Genomic DNA, 23460 nt, shown 5'->3' with positions numbered 1-23460 from the left:
TTGATGTTGTAGATGAACTATAAATCCCAGCCACCACAACTCCCAAATGTCAAGGTCTATCTTCCCCAAACTGCACCAGTGTCCACATTTGGTCACATTGAGTATTCATGCCAAATTTGGTCCAGATGCATCACTGCTCTCTGGATGTAGGTGAACTATAACTCCAAAACCCAAGGTCAATGCCCACCACACTCTTCCAAAATTTGTTGTGGGTCATGGGAGCTCTGTGTCCCAAGTCTGGTTCAATTCCATCATTGGTGGAGTTCAGAATGCTCTTTGATATTGTAAGTGAACTATAAATCCCAGTAACTACAACTCCCAAATGACAAAAGCAATCCTCCCCTCAACCCTACCAGTATTCAAATTTGGGCATATCGAGTATTTGTGCCAAATGAATGAAAATACATCCTGCATATCGGATATTTACAAGATGATGCAAAGATACAGAATGGGTGACGCCTGGCTCGAGAGCAGTACGTGTGAAAAAGATCTCTGAGTCCTCGTGGACAACAAGTTAAACATGAGCCAACAATGTGATGTGGCGGCAAAAAAAGCCAATGGGATTTTGGCCTGCATCAATAGGAGCCTAGTGTCTAGATCTAAGGAAGTAATGCTCCCCATGCTCTATTCCGCTTTGGTTAGACCACACCTGGAATATTGTGTCCAATTCTGGGCACCACAATTCAAGAGAGATATTGACTCTAAGCTGGAATGTGTCCAGAGGAGGGCGACTAAAATGATCAAGGGTCTGGAGAACAAGCCCTATGAGGAGCGGCTTAAGGAGCTGGGCATGTTTAGCCTGAAGAAGAGAAGGATGAAGTGAGATATGATAGCCATGTATAAATATGTGAGAGGAAGCCACAGGGAGGAGGAGGGAGCAAGCTTCCTTTCTGCTTCCCTGGAGACTAGGACGCAATGGAGCCATGGCTTCAAACTACAAGAGAGGAGATTCCACCTGAACATAAGGAAGAACTTCCTGACTGTGAGAGCCGTTCAGCAGTGGAACTCTCTGCCTTCCCCGGAGTGTGGTGGAGGCTCCTTCTTTGGAAGCTTTTAAGCAGAGGCTAGATGGCCATCTGTCAGGGGTGATTTGAATGCAATATTCCTGCTTCTTGGCAGAATGGGGTTGGACTGGATGGCCCATGAGGTCTCTTCCAACTCTTGGATTCTATGATTCTATTATTCATAACAGGAGCAAAATTATAGTTGTGAAGTAGCAATGAAAATAATGTTATGGTCGGGGGTCACCACAACATGAGGACCTGTATGAAGGGGTCATGGCATTAGGAAGGTGGAGAACCACTGACTTAAGGCATGAGAGAAAGGTCCGACATCGGGCCTGATTGGCCCAAGAAATATGGGCTGAGCGCCTCACAAAAATGGCAAAACTTCCAAGCTGGCACGTTCTATACTTCCAACAATGTGGGGAATTTGAATTATTATATGACACAATGACTGCAGAAATTTATTGATTTATTTATCGTGTCAGAAGCAAATTGAGAACACAGTTATAATGCATAAAAAAACCCACAAACAAAGTTATAAACTTGGCATGACGTTAAATGTCCTTTGTCCAGTACCTGGCCACTGTTAAGAGTGTCAGCTGCAGTGTGTAAGTGTGTTGTGCAAACGACGCAAGAAACTTATTTATTTGGGTTGTTGTAGGTTTTTTCGGGCTATATGGCCATGTTCTAGAGCAGGGGTCAGGAACCTTCGGCCCTCCAGGTGTGGTGGACTTCAACTCCCACAATTCCTTGAGGCTCAGCATTCGCCCCAAAGGCTTACCTTGGCCTCAAGGAAATGTGGGAGTTGAAGTCCACCACACCTGGAGGGCCGAAGGTTCCCCATGCCTGTTCTAGAGCAATGTTTCTCAACCTGGGGGTCGGGACCCCAGAGGGGGTCGCAAGGGGGTGTCAGAGGGGTCGCCAAGGACCATCAGAAAACAGTGCATTTTCTTTTGGTCATGAGGATTCCATGTGGGAAGTTTGAGCCAATTCTGTCGTTGGTGGAGTTCAGAATGTTCTTTGATTGTAGTACACTATAAATCCCAGCAACTTCAACTCCCAAATGTCAAGGTCTATTTCCCCCAAACTCCACCAGTGTTCACGTTTGGGCATATTGAGTATTTCTGCCAAGTTTGGTCCAGATCCATCATTGTGTGAGTCCAGAGCGCTCTCTGGATATAGGTGAACTACAACTCCCAAACTCAAGGTCAGTGCCCACCAAACCCTTCCAGTGTTTTCCGTTGGTCATGGGAGTTCTGTGTGCTAAGTTTGGTTCAAATCCATCATTGGTGGAGTTCGGAATGCTCTTTGATTGTAGGTGAACTATAAATCCCAGCAACTACAACTCCCAAATTACAAAATCAATCCTCCCCCAACCCCAGTAGCATCACATTTGGGCGTATTGGGTATTTGTGCCCAATTTGGTCCAGTGAATGAAAATACATCCTGCATATCATATAACAGTAGTAAAATGACTGTTAGGAAGTAGCAATGAAAACAATGTTATGGTTGGGGGTCACCACAACATGAGGAACTGTATTAAGGGATCGCGTCATTGGGGAGGTTGAGAACCACTGTTCTAGAAGCATTCTCTCCTGACGTTTTGCCTGCATCTATGGCAAGCATCCTCAGAGGTAGTGAGGTAGTGAGGATGCTTGCCATATATGCAGGTGAAACGTCAGGAGAGAATGCCTCTAGAACATAGCCTGAAAAAACCTACAACAACCCAGTGATTCCGGCCATGAAAGCCTTTGACAATAAACTTATTTATTTATTTAGTTAACTGTAGTTGTTAATGCCATAACACTTTTTCCATTTCGGTCTGTTAAGGAGAAATGAGATGAACTTGAAACACTACCATGGCTAAGCAACATGACTTGCTATTTATTGATTGTGTCAGAAGCGAATTGAGAATACAGTTGTACTGTATTTGAAAACACAAACAAAGTCAAAAACTTGGCATGATGCTAAATATCCTTTGACCAGAAGTTGACCACTTGGAGTGCCTCTGGTGTCGCTGTGAAAAGGTCCTCTGTTGTGCACATGGCAGAGCTCAGACTGCATTTTAGTAGGTGGTCTGCAGTTTGTTCTTCTCCACACTCGCATGTCGTGGACTCTACTTTGTGGCCCCATTTCTTAAGGTTGGCTCTGCACCTCGTGGTGCCAGAGCGACTCTGTTGAACACCTTCCAAGTCTCCTAGTCTTCTGTGTCATCTGGTATCAGCCACGTGTTGAGGTTCCGGGTTTTGAACTGCCGCTCGCTGAGTTGCTCCTACAAGTATCTCTGTAGATCATAGGAAGCTGTTTCTTGATTGAAGTCTTTGTCATGCTGGCTGATATCCGAACAGAGGATGGTCCAGAGATGTCATTGCCTTGGTCCTTTCATTACGGATATCAGGTGGTGCAATGCCGGCTAAACAGTATAATTTCTCCAGCGGTGTTGGACATAGACATCCTGTGATCCTGTGGCATGTCTCATTAAGAGCCACATTCACTGTTTTAGCGTGTTGAGATGTATTCCACACTGGGCATGCGTACCCAGAATAGCAAAGCGCAAGGGCAGATGTCTTCACTGTGTCTGGTTGGGAACCCCAGGTTATGCCAGTCAGCTTTCATGCAATATTATTTCTATCATCCACCTTTTTTGCGTGAGATCAAGAGCATGGTCCACCCAGGTATTTGGGTGTGCTGCAATGCTCCAGTGGGATTCCTTCTGGGACATCCGTAGGGATACCAAAGAGCTTGTTTATAAAGCTATTCCCCTCCCAACCCTGCTCTATGCCTGCGAAACATGGACTGTCTACAGACATCACATGCAACTCCTGGAACGATTCCATCAGCGGTGCCTCCAGAAAATCCTGCAAATCTCTTGGGAAGACAGGAGGACAAACGTCAGCGTGCTGGAAGAAGCAAAGACCACCAGCACTGAAGCGATGGTCCTCCGCCATCAACTCCTCTGGACCGGCCACGTTGTCCGGATGCCCGACCACCGTCTCCCAAAGCAGTTGCTCTACTCCGAACTCAAGAACAGAAAACGGGATGTTGGAGGACAGGAAAAGAGATTGAAAGATGGGCTCAAAGCCAACCTTAACAACTCTGGCATAGACACCAAGAGAGAACTGGGAAGCCCTGGCCCTTGAGCGCTCCAGCTGGAGGTCAGCTGTGACCAGCAGTGCTGTAGAATTTGAAGAGGCACGAATGGAGGGTGAAAGAGAGAAAAGTGCCAAGAGGAAGGCGCGTCAAACCAACCCTGACTGAGACCGCCTTCCACCTGGAAACCAATGCCCTCACTGCGGGAGAAGATGCAGGTCAAGAAGAGGGCTCCACGGTCACCTATGGACCCACCACACTGATCCTGGAAGACTATCCTACTCGGCCAATGAGGGAACACCTAAGTAAGTAAGTAAGTAAGTATTCCTTCCCATTCTTGCAGTGTGCAACCAGACTGCAGCAATGATAATAAAACAATAATAACAAGGTGGCTAAATACTCAGTGCTAATCAAGCTTGATAACTGCAACATTCAATCAGACAAGGATTCTTTCTCCTACTCTTGACATCATTCCACAGATACATATACACTCCACTTGCCTCATTTCCAACAGACCTCTGAACAAACCTCTGAGGGTGCTTGCCACAAATGCAGGCGAAACGTTAGGAGAGAATGGAATGTAACTGGAACATGGCCACACAGCAAAACTCACAGCAACCCAATGATTCTGACCACGGAAGCCTTCGACAACACAAATAACAAGGTGGTTATATACTCAATGCTCATCAAGCTTTCTAATTGCAACATCCACACCTGCTTCAAATAGGAAAGGGTTCTTCCTCCCACCTGGGAATTATTCCATCAATATATATACACTCCACTTGCCTCATTTCCAACAGACATCTGAACAAACCTCTGAGGGTGCTTGCCACAGATGCAGGCGAAATGTCAGGAGGGAATGCTTCTGAAACATGGCCACACAGCCTGAAAAACTCACAGTAACCCAGGGATTCCAGCCATGAAAGCCTTCAACAAATTATTATTATTATGATCATATCGCTATCGTCTTTCTATCTTCGGTTCTTTCTTCCCTTTGGCTCCAACGTAGGCTGCCTGGTTGGTTCTGCCCTTCTTCCTCCCTTGGCCAGAAGCCAGCCTATTGTCACCGAAGGCGAGGGTCCGGCCTGGGAGACCCCCAAAGTCTCCCTTTAATGAGCGCCTCTGTCCTGACAGATCCATGATTGGTGTTGGGCCGCTTCAAGTCAAAACTGATTAGTTACACTGGGGCTGGGCGAAGATGTAATGATTTTATTGTTGATCTTCAATTTATTTTGATTAACACCGCCGTTTGTTGCCTCGCCGACGCAATTAAGGGGCGGCCCGGCACCGCGACGCCTTTCATTCGGCCGGGAAATTAAGATGAATCAGTGACGGATTATGGCAACAAATAAATCACCGTTAAGAGGCGGGGATTAGTCATAAATGGAGGGAGAAGGGGAAAAAATGAGAGAGAGAGAGAGGAAGAAAGTCATGGCAAGGAAGAAGAAATCCGTGTTTTGAAGCAGAGGCTGGATGGCCATCTGTCGGGAGTCTTTTAATGGTGTCTTCTTGCTGGGAAGAATGGGTAGGCCTGCCGGAAGAGATAGGTCTTCACTTGTGTCTGATCTATCTGTGGGATCTCTTCCTTTGGCAGGTCATTCTACAATTTTGGGGCGGCTGATGAAACAGTCCCCTGGGTGACAGTCGCCAATTGGGTTCTGGGGTAAAACCCAGAGGACCTCAGTGTCCAAAGGGGCGTAGAAAGTGATCCTGTAGGGAACCTGGACCCAAACCATGTAGGGCTTTAAAGTTCAAACCAACACCTTGTACTTTGCCTGGAAACTCATTGGTAGCCAGTGGTGTGACTTTAGGATCGGTGTAATATGCTTACTCCTGGATGTTCTTGTAGCCAAGCTGGCTGTTGTAGTTTGAACCAGCTGAAGGTAGCCCAATGCAAAGCACATTGCAGAAGTCCAGCCTTGAGGTTACCAGTGCATGCACTACCATCTTCAGGTCCTCCAAATCTAGGAAGGGGCACAGTTAGCGGATCAATCAAAGTTGATAATAAGCATTCCACCTCTGGATTCTGTCTGGATTCAGTCTCTGATTCTGATGTATCTGTGGGATCTCTTCCTTTGGCAGGTCATTCCTCAGTCTTGGGGTGGCCGATGAAATGGTCCCCTGGGTGATGGTCGCCAATCGGGTTCTGGCTAAAACCCAGAGGACCTGAGTGTCCAAAGGGGTGGATTGTATAGGAAAAGGGAATCCTGTAGGGAACCTGGACCCAAACCTTATAGGGCTTTAAAGTTCAAACCAACACCTTGTACTTTACCTGGAAACTCATTGATAGCCAGTGAAGTGACTTTAGGATCGGTGTAATATTCTCACTCCTGGATGTTCCTGTAACCAAGCTGGCTGCTGTAGTTTGAACCAGCTGAAGTTTCTGAACTTGGTGCAAAGGTAGCTCAATGCAAAGCACATTGCACAAGTCCAACCTTGAGGTTACCAGCACATGCACTACCATCTTCAGGTCCTCCAAACCTAGGAAGGGGCACAGTTGGTAGATCAGCCAAAGTTGATAATAAGCACTCCTAGCCATTGTCGCATCAATCAGGAGGGACAGATCCAGGAGAACCCTAAGCTGTGGACACAGTCTTTCAGGAGGTGTGTAGCCCCATCCAGAACTGGTTGACACACCTCCATCCCCAGCTGAGGACCCTTGTTGGAAAGCACCTCTGGATTCTGTCTGGATTCAGTCTCTGATTCTGATCTATCTGTAGGATCTCTTCCTTTGGCAGGTCATTCCTCAGTCTTGGGGTGGCCAATGAAATGGTCCTCTGGGTGATGGTCGCCAGTCGGGTTCTGGCTAAAACCCAGAGGACCTGAGTGTCCAAAGGGGCGGATTGTACAGGAGAAGGCAATCCTGTAGTAGGGAACCTGGACCAAAACCATGTAGGGCTTTAAAGGTCAAAACCAACACCGTGTACTTTGCCTGGAAACTGATTGGCAGTCAGTAGAATGTCTTTAGGATAGGTGTAATGCGCTTACTCCTGGATGTTCCTGTAACCAGTCTGGCTGATGTAGTTTGAACCAGCTGAAGTTTCTGAACTTGGTGCAAACCTTGAGGTCACCAGAACATGCACTGCCATCTTCAGGTCCTCCAAATCTAGGAAGCCAAAGCTGGAAGTAAGCCTTCCTGCATATCCCTTGGCATTGATTGATTGATTGATTGATTTACAGTATTCATATTCCACCATTCTCACCCTGAAAGAGATTCAGATACATATATATTATATAATATACTGTATTATTATAATCTATATAAATAAAAATGTCATGTTCGTTTGTGGGATTAACAGAACTCAAAAACCACTGGACGAATTGACACCAAATTTGGACACAAGACAACTGAATGTATGTCCTTCACTCAAAAAAAAATGATTTTGTGATTTGGGAGTTGTAGTTGCTGGGATTTATAGTTCACTTACAATCAAAGAGCATTCTAAACCCCACCAATGATGGAATTGAACCAAACTTGGCACACAGTTCTCCCATGACCAACAGAAAGTACTGGGGCAGTGTCCTTTGGTTTTGGAGTTGTAGTTCACCTCCATCCAGAGATCACTGTGCACTCAAACAATGATGGATCTGGACCAAACTCTACAGGAATACTCAATATGCCCAAATGTGAACACTTGGTGGAGTTTGGGGAAAATAGAATCTTGACATTTGGGAGTTGTAGTTGCTGGGATTTATAGTTCACCTACAATCAAAGAGCATTCTGAACCCCACCAACGATAGAATTGAACCAAACTTGGCACACAGTTCTCCCATGACCAACAGAAAGTACTGGGGCAGTGTCCTTTGGTTTTGGAGTTGTAGTTCACCTCCATCCAGAGATCACTGTGCACTCAAACAAGGATGGATCTGGACCAAACTCTACAGGAATACTCAATATGCCCAAATGTGAACACTTGGTGGAGTTTGGGGAAAATAGAATCTTGACATTTGGGAGTTGTAGTTGCTGGGATTTATAGTTCACCTACAATCAAAGAGCATTCTGAACCCCACCAACGATAGAATTGAACCAAACTTGGCACACAGTTCTCCCATGACCAACAGAAAGTACTGGGGCAGTGTCCTTTGGTTTTGGAGTTGTAGTTCACCACCATCCAGAGATCACTGTGCACTCAAACAATGATGGATCTGGACCAAACTCTACAGGAATACTCAATATGCCCAAATGTGAACACTTGGTGGAGTTTGGGGAAAATAGAATCTTGACATTTGGGAGTTGTAGTTGCTGGGATTTATAGTTCACCTACAATCAAAGAGCATTCTGAACCCCACCAATGATGGAATTGAACCAAACTTGGCACAGAGTCCTCCCCTGACCAACAGAAAATGCTGGAAGGGTTTGGTGGGCATTGTCCTTTGGTTTTGGAGTTGTAGTTCACCTACATCCACAGATCCCTGTGGACTCAAACAATGATGGATCTGAACCAATGACTCTACACGAATACTCAGTATGCCCAAATGTGAACACTGATGGGAGTTTGGGGAAAATAGAATCCTGACATTTGGGAGTTGTAGTTCACCTACAATCACAGAGCATTCTGAACCTCACCAACGATAGAATTGGGCCAAACCTCCCACAAAGAACCCCCATGTGGGCCACAGCAACGCATGGCAGGGGATGGCTAATTATATATATTATTATAATTCTATATAATATATAATAATTATATCAAATATAAAATAAGTGTCTTAATTTCAGGTATAGTGTGTATATATATAGGTGAAAGTAGTCCCCTGACATTAAGTCCAGTCACGTCTGACTCTGGGGTGTGGTGCTCATCTCCATTTCTAAGCCGAAGAGCCAGCGTTGTCCATAGACACCTCCAAGGTCATGTGGCCAGCATGACCACATGGAGCGCCGTGTGTGTGTGTGTGTGTGTGTGTGTGTGTGTGTATATAATATGTAAATATAGTCTCTTAATTTAATGTGTGTGTGTGTGACACTTGCTAATTGAGATTAGTAACTTTTCAAGTATGTTTCCTTTCCATCTGTGGCTTCCTCTTGTTGTTGGAGAATATACCTGTGTATATATGTGTGTATGCTTATATATACATATACATATACACACACACACACACACACACACACACACACATATATATATATATATATATATATATATATATATATATATATATATATATAGTGTGTGTGTGTGTGTGTGTGTGTGTTAAATCAAGAGGCTTCAGGTTGGGAAGTTTGGGGGGAAGAAGGAAGAGAGAGCTGCCCACCTGTCTTGGGAGGGGGCGTGGCGGTGGGCGGGGCTTCCCAGGTCCGTGGGTGGGGCGAGGGGGGCGGGGCGTGGGTTGCTAGCCCCTCCCTCCCACCCACTCCGCTGGAGCCATCGAAAGGGAGGATGCCACGAAGGGAGGCTTGAACGCCCCGATTATCCCGCCGCCGGTAGGTAGGTCCCCCTCGCCCCCTCCTCCCTCCCTCCCTCCCTTTTCTCTTTCCCTTCGTTCCTTTCCTTTCCCTTCAGTTCTTCCCTCTTTTCTTTCTTTTCCCCTTCCTTCCTTCCTTCCCTCCCGCCCTCTCCCTTTCCGTCGTTCTTTTCCCTTTCTCCTTCCCTTCCTTCCTTCCTTCCCCTTTCTTTCTTTCTTTCTTTCTTTCCTTCTTTTCTTTCTTTTTCCCCTTCCTTCCTTGCCTCTCCCTTTCCGTCGTTCTTTTCCCTTTCTCCTTCCCTTCCTTCCTTTCCCTGTCTTTCTTTCCTTCTTTCCTTTCTTTTCTCCTTCCTTCCTTCCTTCCTCTCCTCCCTCTCCCTATCCCTCGTTCTTTTCCCTTTCTTTCTTTCTTTCCTTCCTTCTTTTCTTTCTTTTCCCCCTTCCTTCCTTTCTCTTTCCCTTCATGTCTTTCTTTCTTTTCCTTCCTTCCCTTTCTCCTTCCCTTCTTTCCTCTCCCTTTCTCTCCTTCTCTCTTTCCCCCTTCCTTCCCTTTCTCTTTCCCTTCATGTCTTTCTTTTTTTTCCTTCCTTCCCTTTCTCCTTCCCCTCTTTCCTCTCCCTTTCTCTCCTTCTCTTTTCCCCTTCCTTCCCTTTCTCTTTCCTTTCTTTCTTACTTTCCTTCCTTCATTTCTTTCTTTCTTTTCCCCTTCCTTCCTTTCTCTTTCTTTCCTCCCCCTTCCTTCGTTCCTTCCTTCTTTTCTTTTCTTTCCTCCTTCCATCTCTTCCTCTCCCTTCCCTTCGTTCTTTTCCTTTTCCTTCCTTTTCCCCTTCCTTCCTTCCCTTCCTCTTCCTATCTCTCGTTTCCTTCGCTCCTTTCCCTGTCTTTCTTTCTTTCCTTCTTTCCTTTCCCTTCCTTTCTTTTCCTCTTCCCTTCCTTTCTTACCTGTCTTTAATTTCCTTTCACTTCTTTTCCTCCTTCCTTTTCCTTTCTTCCTCCGTTCCCAATCCCCTCTATTCTTTCTCCCTTTTCCAACCTTTTCCCCCGTCATCCTTCTCTTCCTTCCCTTTTTACCCAATTTCTTTCTTTCTTACCCTTTCTCCTTCCCTTCGTTCCTTTCATTTCTTTTTCTCCTGTTCTTTGCTTTGCCTTCACTTCTCCCTTCCTTCCTTCCTTCTCTTTCATTCCTTTCCTTCTGATATCCTTTTCTCCCTCGGACAACCTTTCCTCCTTTCCCTTCATCCTTTTTTCCTTTCCTCCCTCCTTCCCTCTTTCGTTCCTTTTCTTCTCTTTCCCCCTTCCTTTCTCTTAACCTTTGCTTGGTCTTCCTCCTTCCTTCCTTTGCTTAATTAATACTAATAATACTAATGTAAGACAAGGGTTCTGCTGGTGATAATTATTCCTTCCGGGTCTCCAAAGTGGGGCTTTCCTCCTCCTCCTTCTCTTTCTCCTTCATTCCTTCTTTCTTTCCTTCTCCTCTTCCTCCTTCTTTCCTTCTCCTCCTCCTCTTCTCCTTCCTTCCTTCTTCCCTCCTTCTTTCCTCCCCTTCATCTTTCCTTCCTTCTTTCCTTCTCTTCCTCCTTTCTTCCTTCTTTCCTTCTCTTCTCCTTCCTTCCTTCTTTCCTTCTCCTCCTCCTCTTCTCCTTCCTTCCTTCCTTCCTTCCTTCCTTCTTTCCTTCTCCTACTCCTCTTCTCTTTCTTTCCTTTTCCTCCTCCTCTTCTCCTTCTTTTCTTCTTCCCACTTTCTTTCCTCCTCCTTCTTTCCTTCCTTCTTTCCTCCTCCTTCCTTCTTTCCTCCCCCTTCTCCTTCTTTCCTCTTCCTCCTTCTTTCCTTCTTTTTTCCTCCCCCTTCTCCTTCCTTCCTTCTTTTGCTTTCATCCCTTTCTTTTCTTTCTTTCTTTCTTTCTTTCCCTTCTTCTTCCTACGGTTTTCCTGCTTCCTCCTACAATGCTTGAGACTCCGGGTCTCTCTGCTTGTGTGCCTTGAAGCCTGCCTTGCAAAACTATAACTCCCAGCATTTCTCACCATGATTCCCTAGCTTTGAGCAGTGTTGTTGTTGTTGTTTATTTATTTGAGTCAGGGCTGCACAAGCGGTCTCAAACCGCATTTCATTTGCAACAGCTTCGGGTCTGGAGAAAGAGAAGGGAGGTTGTTTGTGTGTTTGGTTGTTGGGGGGTTGTTGTTGTTGTTGTTGTGGTTCCTGCGTGGACTGGATTGCAACCTTTTCCAGATAGAAAAGCACTTTGAAAATGCCTCTGGAAAAAAATGGTTCTAATTTGCCTCCTTTGGAGTTGACTCCCTTGAATAGAGAAGGAAGGGCAAGATCACTCGATCCTAGGGCGGGAGGGGACCCCCAAAATCCATCTAGTCCAGCCCCCTTTCTCTTTGGAAGGCACCATCTAAGCCCTCCCGACAGATGGCCACCCAGCCTTTGGTGAAAAACCTCCAGAGAAGGTGGCTTCACTAAAACCTTTAGCCATTTGAGTCTCTCTTTGAGAATAAAGAGGACACACATAAATATCATCACCATCATCATCATCATTGGGGTGACCCCTTCCTTCCACTTGGCCCCTCTCTGGTGGAATTTTTTTGCTCAGAAATGGTCCCAAGGTTGATCTTCTTCCAGCTGAGAAGGTCTAATCAAAACAAAGTATCACCCTGATCAAAGCAAAGCATACCAAGCCAAAGGGCTTGTCGAACTACAACTCCCAGGCTTCCCTAGCCTTCAGCCCGTTCAGATGGGGTCAAAGTGATAGACAGATGAACAGATGAATAGACAGAAAGATGAACAGTTGACTAGATAGATAGACGAATAGATAGATGGATGGATAGATAGGTGGGTGGATAGATGAATAAATAGATGGGTTGAAGGATGAATAGATAAATGAGTAGATAGATTAATAGATAGATAAATAGATAAATGGATGGATGGATAGATAGATAGATGAATACATAGATAGATAGACGAATAGATAAGTGAGTGTGTGGATGGATAAATGGATGGATAGATAAATGAATGGATAGATGGATAGAAGATGAATAGATAAACAGATAGATGGATAGACAGATAAATAGATGGGTGGATAGATAGATAGATCAATAAATGGATAGATACATGACTAGATAGAAAGATGGGTGGATAGATAGATAGATAGATAGATAGATGACTAGATGGATAAATATATGGATGGGTGGATATACAGATAGCTGGATGAATAGATAGATAGATCTATCTATTCATAGATCGATCGATAGATAGATAGATAGATAGATAGATAGATGAATAGATAGATGAATAGATAGATGGATGGATGGATGGATAGATAATAGATGGATGGATAGATATATAGATGGATGGATGTATAGATAGATAGATAGATCTATAGATAGGTAGACAGATGAATAGATAAATAGATGGATGGATGGATAGATAGATATATAGATGGATGGATAGATAGATGGATGGATGGATGAATAGATAGATAAATAGATCTATAGATTGGTAGATAGATGACTAGATAGATGAATAGATAAATAGATGGATGGATAGATATATAGATAGATAGATGGATAGATAGATGGATGGATAGATAGATGGATGGATAGATAAATACATAGATCAATAGATGGGTGGATAGATGACTAGATAGATAGATAGATAGATAGATAGATAGATAGATAGATAGTTGACTGGATGAACAGATAAATGGATGGATGAATAGATAGATAAATTGATAGGTGGATGGATAGATAGATGAATGGATGGAAAGATATAGATGCATAGAAAGAAGGAAAGAAAGAAAGCTAGTTTCCAGCGTGGGCCTTTCTTCTCTGACGTGTCCCGACTTCTTGTTTCCCTTGTAATTCAATCCGATTCGCTTTCCCTTTGAAATCGCCGCGACCCCCCCCCCCCCCCCCCGAGGGAAAGGAACGAAAGAGTTCCACAACGCCGTTGTAACGAGGAAGGCTCTCCGTGGGTGCTGTTCTCTGGCCAAACGAAACCGTCACGAAAGAGGCCTCTGCCTCAGCCGGGATCCCAACCCACACGCGTGGCCCCTTCATGTGCCATCACACCCCCGCCCCACGCCAATTAGTTGCTCTATCTATCTATTCCTCTACTCATCCCTCTTTCTTTCTATCCATTTATCTTTCGGCACACCTTTCTGCCACCACTTGTCTATCGAATGGATCCTTTGTTGTTTTCTTGAACATATTGTTTATCTACATCTGTCTGCCTATCTATCTATCTATCTATCTATCTATTCATCTATCTACCTACCTATTGGATTAAATATATATTCATCCATCTGTCTATACATCCATCCATCTATTTGCCTATCTATATATCTATTCATCTATCTATCTGTCTATCTATCTGTCCATCCTTCTATCTATCTATTGGATGAAATATATATTAATCTATCTACCTACCTACCCATCCATCCATCTGTCTACTCACCTATCTATCTATTCATCTATCTTTCTATCATCTATCTATCTATCTATCTATCTATCTATCTATCTATCTATCTATCTATTCATTCATCCATCCGTCCATCTATCTATTCATCCATCCATCCATCTATCTATCTATTGGATGAAATATTAATCTATCTATCTATCTATCTATCTATCTACCTACCTACCTACCCATCCATCCATCCATCCATCCATCTATCTATACACAGTAGCTATCTATCCATCCATCCATGTATTAATCTATCTGTCCAATCATCTATTAATCTATCTATCTATCTATCTATCTATCTATCTACCTACCTACCCATCCATCCATCCATCTATCTATACACAGTAGCTATCTATCCATCCATCCATGTATTAATCTATCTGTCCAATCATCTATTAATCTATCTATCTATCTATCTATCTATCTACCTATCCATCCATCCATCCATTTATCTATATATTCATCTATCTACCTATTCATCAATCAATCAATCTATCCATCAATTTATATATGTATCCAGCCTTTAATCTCTTAATCAATTTGTCTATCTATCTACCTATCTATTCATCTATCTACCTATCCACCTATCTCTCTCTCTATATATATATATTCTTCTATCTATCTATCTATCTATCTATCTATCTATCCATCCATCCATCCATCCATCCATCCATTTATCTATTCACCTAACTTTATATCTATTTACCTATCTATCTATCCATCCATCCATCTATTCATCTTTTGTATCTATTTATCAATTCATCAATCTATATATCTATCCATCCATCTATCTATTAATCTATCTATCTATCTATCTATCTATCTATCTATCTATCTATCTCTCTATCTACAGTAGCTATCTATCCATCCATCCATGTATTCATCTATCTGTCCATCCTTCTTTCCAATCATCTATCTAGATATCTATCCCTATCTATCTATCTATCTATCTATCTATCTATCTATCTATCTATAATATTAATAATAATGTTATGTTATTGTTGTTATTACTATATCACATATTTATATATTATTATATATTAATGCTATTATATATATAACAGCAATAATATATAGCATATTCATAATAATAAATATACAACGTAATAACAACACACATTATTATTAATGATTTATAATAATATATTACAACAATAATAGATAATAGCAATCACATACACTATTATTAGTAATATGTAATAACAGATCATAATAGCAATATAAACAATATATAATATATTAATAATAATTTACCAAAAAATAATAACAATAAAATGCAACATATTATTATGAATAATATATAATAATAGAATCATAATATAGAATCATAATATAGAATCATAATAATAAACCTTATAATTATAGTAGCAACAAGAACCCAATATGTAATATGTTAACAATAATAATAAGAAAAACAGTATATAATATAATAATAATAAATATAATGAGAAAAATAGTAAATAATAATAATAAATGAGAAAATAACATATAATAATAAAAATATAATGAGAAAATAGTATATAATAATAATTGGGAAAATAACATATAATAATAATAAATGTGAAAATAGCATATAATAATAATAATAATAAATATAATGAGAAAAATATAATGAGAAAATAGTATATAATAATAATTGGGAAAATAACATAATAATAATACATGTGAAAATAGCATATAATAATAATAAATATAATGAGAAAAATATAATGAGAAAATAGTATATAATAATAATAAATGAGAAAATAACATAGGATAATAATAAATGAGAAAAATAGCATATAATAATAATAAATATAATGAGAAAAATATAATGAGAAAATAGTATATAATAATAATAAATGAGAAAATAACACAGAAGAAGAATAAATGAGAAAAATATAATAATAAATAAGAAAAATAGCATATAATAATAATAAATATAATGAGAAAAATAGTATATAATAATAATAAATGAGAAAAATAGCATATAATAATAAAAATAATGAGAAAAATAATATCTAATAATAAAAATACCATCAGAAAATAGTACTAATAATAATAATAATAATGTATTCCCATCCCCATTGGCAAACCATGTGCCCAGGGCCCAGTTTCCTCTCTTTCTTTCCCTTCTTCTGGTCCTTCCTTCCTTCCTTCCTTCCTTCCTTCCTTCCTTCCTTCCTTCCTTCCTTTCCCCATTCCCTCCATCTCTGGGTTGCATTTAATGCCCTATGAATATCCCTTCTTGAAAAAGAGATCCAACCTTTCCGGGTCTGGCTCCTTGCTGGACTTAGCCTGCCCTAGAATGCGGTTCAAACCCGCATTCTGTAGCCAGTGTAGACCCTTTCACCCTGCAGTTCAAGCCTGCATTCTATGGGCAGCCAGGCTCTTGCACCTGAGCTTCCTCCCACCGCCTCCCCTTCGGGAATTAGACCCGCTAATTAGTGCCTCTTGCATCTCATTATCTCATTTTCAAAGAGGAGGAGGGAGGGGGGGTGGGGGGGGGGAGGAAGGAGTTCAAACTGCAGGATTTGGCAGTGTAGACCCAGCCCTGGGGAGAAGGGGCTTGGAAGTGGGGGACCCTAACAGCACCCCCCCCCCAAAAAAAAAGCTTCCTTAAGAAATAATAGAGTTTGATCCATAATAATACCAAATGATAATACTATAGCTGGATAACAATAATAAAAATAATAAAATTGTATCACAATATAGTAATAATAATAATTTAAGGATAATAATAATGTAATATTATTAATCATAATTTAATAATAATGTGATAATAGTAATTTTATAATAAATAATATATAATATAATATAACAATAATTTATTATTATAATAATGTAATAATAGTAATTTTATAATAACAATATAATTTAACAATAATTTATTATAATAATAATGTAATAATAGTAATTTTATTATAATGATACCATTTAATAATAATTTATTATTATGGCAATGTAATAATACTATAATAATAGTTATTTTGTTATAATGATACCATTTAATAATAATTTATTATAATAATGTAATCATAATGTAATAATAGTTATTTTATTATAATGATACCATTTAATAATAATTTATTATTATGGTAACGTAATCATAATGTAATAATAGTAATTTTATTATAATGACACAATTTAATAATAATTTATAATAATAATGTAATCGTAATGTAATAGCAATTTTATTATAATAATATAATGTAATAATAATTTCTAATAATAATAATGTAATCATAATGTAATAATAGTAATTTCATAATGACACAATTTAATAATAATTTATTATAATAGTAATGTAATCATAATATAATAGCAATTTTATTATAATAATATAATGTAATAATAATTTCTAATAATAATAATGTAATCATAATGTAATAATAGTAATTTCATAATGACACAATTTAATAATAATTTCTTATAATAATAATGTAATCATAATGTAATAGCAATTTTATTATAATAATATAATGTTATAATAATTTATTATTATAATAAGGTAATCATAATGTAATAATAGTAATTTCATAATGACATAATTTAATAATAATTTATTATAATAATAATGTAATCATAATGTAATAGCAATTTTATTATAATGATATAATTTAATAATAATTTATTATTATAATGTAATAATGTATAATAATAATAATGTATAACAATAATTATTATAATGTTATAATAATAATGGAGTTTGATGAATAATAATCAATAATGATGGTGGTGGTTAAAAAATGGATGATGATGGTGATGAGGAGGATGATTCTGATTGGGTTCCACCTTCTGCAGGAGGAGCTCTCCCAGGTCCTGAAACCTGCCCAGTTCCCTTAGAGTGGGAGGCAAAGCCAGGAGTGGATAGGCCGCTCCATTGACATGGAAGGAAGGCTTTTCCCTCCGCTTCTTCCTCTTTCCCAGTTGGAAATCAGTTTCGGAAGTTCCTCCCAAAACCCTGGAGTCGACTCCATGGCCTTGAAACAGGGGAGACGTAGTTTTCCGAGGCCCCAGGAGGAAAAGGAGGGAAGGAGAAAGAGGAGGAGGAAGGAGGTGGGGAGGGGAGGGAAGACAAGAAGGAAGAGGGGGAGGAAAGGCATGAAAAAATAATGAGGAAGAAGAGGAGGAAATGGAGAAAATAGAGAAGAGGGGGAGGAAAAGCATGAAAAGAGAAAGAGGAAGAGGAGGAAAGGGAAGACAAGAAAGAAGAGGGGGAGGAGAGGATTGAAAAGAAAAAGAGGAAGAAAAGAAGGAAAAAATAGAGAAAGAGGAGGAGAGGAGTGAAAGGAGAAAAAGGGAGAGGAAAAGAAGGAAGAAGCAGAAAAGGAAGAGGAGGAGGGGGGAATGAAAGGAGGACGAAGAAGGAGAAGAAGGGAAGAAAGAAGGAAAAGTAGGAGACGAAGAATGATAGGAGGAAGAGGAAGAAAAGAAAAAAGAAGCACAGAAGGAAGAGGTGGGAAAAGAGGAGGAGGAAGAAAAGGAAGGAAGAAGAGGAGAGCAATCAAAAGAGAAAGAGAAGGAGGGAAAGGAAGAAAAGAAGGAAGAAGCAGAAAAGGAAGAGGAGGAGGGGAGGAATGAAAGGAGGAGAGGAAGAATGATAGAAGAAGAAAAAAAGAAAAAAGAAGTGGAGAAGGAAGAGGAGGGAAAAAAGAAGGGAGAAAAGAAGGAAGAGGTGGGAAAAGAGGAGGAGGAAGAAAAGGAAGGAAGAAGAGGAGAGCAATCAAAAGAGAAAGAGAAGGAGGGAAAGGAAGAAAAGAAGGAAGAGGGAAGGAATGAAAGGAGGAGGAGGAAAAAAGAAGGAGAATGAAAGAAGAAAGAGGAGTAGGAGGCAGAAAGGAGAAAGAGGAGGAGGCAGATGAGGAGAGGAATGAAAAGAGGGAGAGGAGGAGGAGGAAAAGAAGGAATGAAGGGAGAAGGAGGAAGAAAGAAGGATGAGAATGAAAGGAGAAAGAGGAGTAGGCAGATGAGGAAAGGAATGAAAATAGGGAGAGGAGGAGGAAAAGAAAGAAAAGAAGGAATGAACGGAGGAAGAGGAAGGAAGAAGGAGGAGAAAGAGGAGGAGGCAGATGAGGAGAGGAATGAAAAGAGGGAGAGGAGGAGGAAAAGAAAGAAAAGAAGGAATGAAGGGGAAGAGGAAGAAAGAAGGAGGAGAATGAAAGGAGAAAGAGGAGGAGGAAGCAGATGGGGAGAGGAATGAAAAGAGGGAGAGGAGGAGGGGAGGAGGAAAAGAAATAAAAGAAGGAAGAGGAAAGGAATGAAAGGAGGAAGAGGAAGAAAGAGAGGAGTGAAAGAAGGAGAATTAAAGGAGAAAGAGGAGGAGGAGGCAGATGAGGAGGAAAGGAATGGAAAGAGGGAGAGGAGGAGGAAGAGAAAGAAAAGAAGGAATGAACAGAGAAGGAAGGAAGAAGGAGGAGAATGAAAGGAGAAAAAGGAGGCAGGCAAGAAAGAGAGGAATGAAAAGAAGGAGAGAAGGAAGAAGAGGAGGAGAAAAAGGAGGAGGAAGGCGGGGAGGAGGCTTCTCTTCCTTCGCGCGTGGAGTGAGTGAGTGAGTGAGTGAGTGAGTGGGGGCCCCTCCCCTCCCGAAAGGGGGCGTGGCGTGGGGGGCGTGGCCCCTCCCCTTTCCTCCCACGTGCTTCCCATTTCCAAAGTGGGAGGGGGGGGGCTGGTTCGGGAGCCTCGTCGGCGCCTCAGTCGGAGCTTCGGAGCGGCTGCTGCTTCTTCTCCTTCTTCTCCTCCGTCCGCTCCGTCTTCTTCTTTCCTTCCTTCTTTATTCGGAAGGAAGGAAGGAAGGAAGGAAGGGAAGGAAGAGAGCCGTCGAGGCGGGTCAGCCAATGGGCGGCGGGCCCGACGTGATGTCAGCCAAGAGGTAGAAAAAGGCGCGGAGGAAAGAAAGAAGGAAGGAAAGAAGAGAAGAGGGAGCAGCGGGTCGGCCTCTTTCCCCTCTCCTTTTGTGCTTTGGAGGAAGAAGGAGAAGAGGAAGGAAAGAAGGGAGAAGGAGGAGGAAGAGAGGACGAGATCCACCCGAGTTGAGGGGAGGAAGAAGAAGGAAAGGAAGGAAATAAAGGAGGAGGAAAAGAAGGAGCGGCGGAAAACGGGATTCTGTGCTTCGGAGGAAGAGAGGAAGCAGAAGAAGAAGAAGTGGGAGGAACGAGAAGAAAGAAAGGAAGGAAAGGAAGAAAGAAAGGAGGAGGAAGAGAAGCGGCGGAGTTCTCTTTTCCCTCTTCTTCTGTGCTTTGGAGGAAGAAGAAGTGAAAAGAAGGAAGGAACGAAAGAAAGAAAGGAGGAGGAGGAAAAGAAGAGTTAGTTCGGCCTTTTTTCACCCTCTCCTGCGTTTTGGAGGAAGAGAGGAAGAAGAAGTGGGAGAAAGGAACGAAATAACGGAAGGAGGAGGAAAGGAAGAAGCGTCGGGTCGGCCTTTTCCCCTCTTTCCTTCTGTGTTTTGAAGGAAGAGAGCAAAGAAGTGGGAGAAATAAAAGGAGGAGGAGGAGAAGAAGCAGCTGAGGACCCCCCCCCCCTCGCCTTCCGTGTTTTGGAGGAAGAAAGGAAAGGAGAAGTGGAAGAAAGGAAGGAAAGAAAGAAAGGAGGAGGAGAAGCGGCGGAGTTCTCTTTTCCCTCTCTTTCTGTGCTTTGGAGGAAGAGCGGAAGGAGAAAAGAAGAGAGGAGGAGGAGGAGAAACGTCGGACGGGATGAAGCCGGCCTCCTTTTCCTCTCCTTCCACGCTTTAGAGGAAGAGAGGAAAGAAGAAGAAGAAGAAGTGGAGGTCTTTTCCTTCTCTTTCTGTGCTTTGGAGGAAGAGGGGAAGAAGGAGGGAAAGGAAGGAAAGAAGAGAGGAGGAGGAGAAACAGAGGAAGACGGGATGAGGTCGCCCTCCTTTTCCTCTCCTTCCATGCTTTAGAGGAAGAGAGGAAAGGAGAAGAAGAAGTGGAGGTCCTTTCCCTCTCTTTTTGTGCTTTGGAGGAAGAGAGGAAGAAAGGGGAGAAAGGAAGGAAAGAGGAGAAGCTGCTGAGCCTCCTTTTCCTTTAGAGGAAGAGAGGAAGAAGGAGTCCCCCCCCCCTCTCCTTCTGTTTTGAAGAAGTGGAAGAAAGGAAGGAAGGAAAGGAGGAGAAGAGGCGTCGGGTCGGCCTCTTTTCCCTCCCCGTCTGTGCTTTAGACGGAAGAAGATCCTCTCTTTCTGTGCTTTAGAGGAAGAGAGGAAGGAGAAGTGGAAGGAAGGCAGAGGAGGAGGAGAAGAAGAAGGAGTAGCGGATCGGCCTCCCTTTCCTCTCCTTCTCTGCTTTGGAGGAAGAGAAGTGGAGGGAAAGGACTGAAAGGAGAAAGTAAAAGAGCAGAAGGAGGCGGAATAAAGGGAGGAAGAAGAGGTGGAGGAAGAGGAGGAGGAGAAGAAGGAGCAGTTGATCGGCCTCCATTTCCTCTCCTTCTTTGCTTTGGAGGAAGAGGAGGAGAAGTGGAGGGAAAGGACTGAAAGGAGAAAGTAAAAGAGCAGAAGAAGACGGAATAAAGGGAGGAAGAAGAGGTGGAGGAAGAGGAGGAGAAGAAGAAGAAGGAGCAGCGGATCGGCCTCCCTTCCCTCTCCTTCTCTGCTTTGGAGGAAGAGGAGGAGAAGTGGAGGGAAAGGACTAAAAGAGCAGAAGGAAGCGGAATAAAGGAATAAAGGGAGGAGGAAGAGGTGGAGGAAGAGAAGGAGGAAGAAGAGAAGGAAGAATTGAAGGAGAGGAGGAGGAGGGATGGCGCGCTCACTTTCTCCGCCTTGGTAGGAGGAAGGGGAAGAGGAGGAGGAAGGCTGCTGGTTCTTCTTCTTCTCCTTCTCCTGGCTGGGCTGGGGCGCCAGGCCGCGCTCTCTTCTCCTCCTCCTCCTCCTCCTGCTGCTCTTCTTGCTTCTGGTGGATCGGGGCCATGCTCTTCCACAGCCTGTCCGGCGGAGGGGCCGAGCTGCACGGCGTGATCGACGAGATGGACCGGAGGGCCAAGGGAGAAGCGCCCGCCATCAGCTCCGCCATCGACCGGGGAGACACCGAGACGGTAAGCCAGGAAAGAAGGGAGGAAGGAGGAGGAAGAGAGGAGGAATTAAGGAAGGAAGGAGAAGGAGAAAGAGGAGGAAGGAGAGGAGGAGGAGGAAAAAAAGAAGGAAGGAAAGAAGGAAGGAAGTAAGGAGAAGGAGAAAGAGGAGGAAAGAAGGAAGGAAGGAGGAAGAGGAGGAAGGAAGGAAAGGAAGAGGAGGGAAAAAAGAAGGAAGGAAGCAGGAAAGGAGGAGAAGAGGAGGAAAGAAGGAAGGAGAATGACGAGGCAAAGGAGAAAGGATGAAAGGAAGGAAGGGGATGAGGAGAAAGAGAAGAGGAAGAGAGGAAGGAAGGAAGGAGAGGAGGAGGAAAAAGGAAGGAAAGGAGAGAAGGAAGTAAGTAGGAGGAAAAAAGAAAGGAAAGAAAGGAGGAGGAGAAAGAGGAGGAAGGAAGGAAGGAGAAGAGGAGGATGAGGAGGAAAGAGAGGGAAGGAGAGGAGGAGGCAAAAGGAAGGAAGGAAAGAGGAGGAGAAGAATGGGAAGGAGGAAGGTATGAAGAAGGAGAAGGGGAAAGACCGAACGAGGAGGAGAGGAGGAGGAGAAGGAAGAAAAGAATAAGGAGAGGAGGAAGGAATGAAGGAAAGAGATGAGGAGGAAAAGAAGGAAAGAAGGAAGGGAAGAAAGAAAGAAAGGAAGTCAGAAGAAAGAGGACGAAGGAAGGAAGGAAGGAAGGAGAAAGAGGAGGAGGAGGAGGAGGAAGGCCCCCCACTCCAGCCCCTGAACAAATAATTCCCACCCAGCAGAACCCATGTCTTACATTATGATTATTAGAATTAGTAGTATGATTAATAATTAATGATCCTCACGGAATGAACAATATTGATCACCCAACAGAGCCCCCGCCTTACATTTGTACTATGGTTATTATTATCAGTAGTAATATTAATTAATAAGAATACTATTAGTGTCTTAGGTCTCATGATTATTTTGGTTGATTTCATTTTACTGGGATTCTTATATACTTCACTATTAGGATGACATTTCCTTTCCTTTCACTAGTAGTGTTCTGGCCGTAGCATTATTATTTTTTCTACTGTTATTATTCTTTCACTGTTAGTCTTTTTCTGTTGTTATTAATACTTTATTCTACTATTTCATTTTATTTCACTTTTCTTATTTCACTATATGATTATTTTATTTTTCCATTATTATTATTATTATTCCATTTTACTATTGGTATTTCACGATTATTAGTTTATTTGACTATTATTATTTCATTTTTTGATTTCACTATTGGTATTTTTACTATATTATTATTATTATCATCAAACCATTATTATTATTATTATTATACAATTGTTTCATTTTATTATTATTATTATTATTATTATTTTACTATTATTATCATTTCATTTTATCTTACTCCCAGTATTTATCATTCTTTCCTTTTAGTATTTTACTCTTATTATTATTATTATTTTACTATAATTATTTCATTTTGTTTCTCTATTGGCATTTTT

At 41.9% G+C, this 23460-nt stretch overlaps 1 protein-coding gene across 3 annotated transcripts in view; it reads left to right on the top strand.

Annotated features, from left to right (window-relative positions):
* Nucleotides 1–9443: 9443 nt before the first annotated feature.
* Nucleotides 9444–23460, top strand: part of LHX2 (LIM homeobox 2) — an 81535-nt gene continuing 67518 nt past the window's right edge. Inside the window, exon 1 of one of the 3 annotated variants that reach the window (XM_060757615.2) lies at nt 9444–9513. Coding sequence is in view for 1 of the 3 variants with exons in the window: in XM_060757613.2 (XP_060613596.2) it covers nt 21838–21963 (126 nt within the window). In the remaining 2 variants the exon portion in view is untranslated. Of the gene's footprint in view, nt 9518–19584; nt 21964–23460 lie in introns of those variants that run through there. The other 2 variants (XM_060757614.2, XM_060757613.2) reach the window with 2 other exon arrangements.

The sequence above is a fragment of the Anolis sagrei genome, chromosome 11 (genome assembly GCF_037176765.1).
Source record: "Anolis sagrei isolate rAnoSag1 chromosome 11, rAnoSag1.mat, whole genome shotgun sequence".
Classification (NCBI taxonomy): Eukaryota; Metazoa; Chordata; class Lepidosauria; order Squamata; family Dactyloidae; genus Anolis; species Anolis sagrei.
The sequence above is the reverse complement of the archived record's forward strand: the minus strand, read 5'-3'. Positions and strand labels throughout refer to the sequence as shown.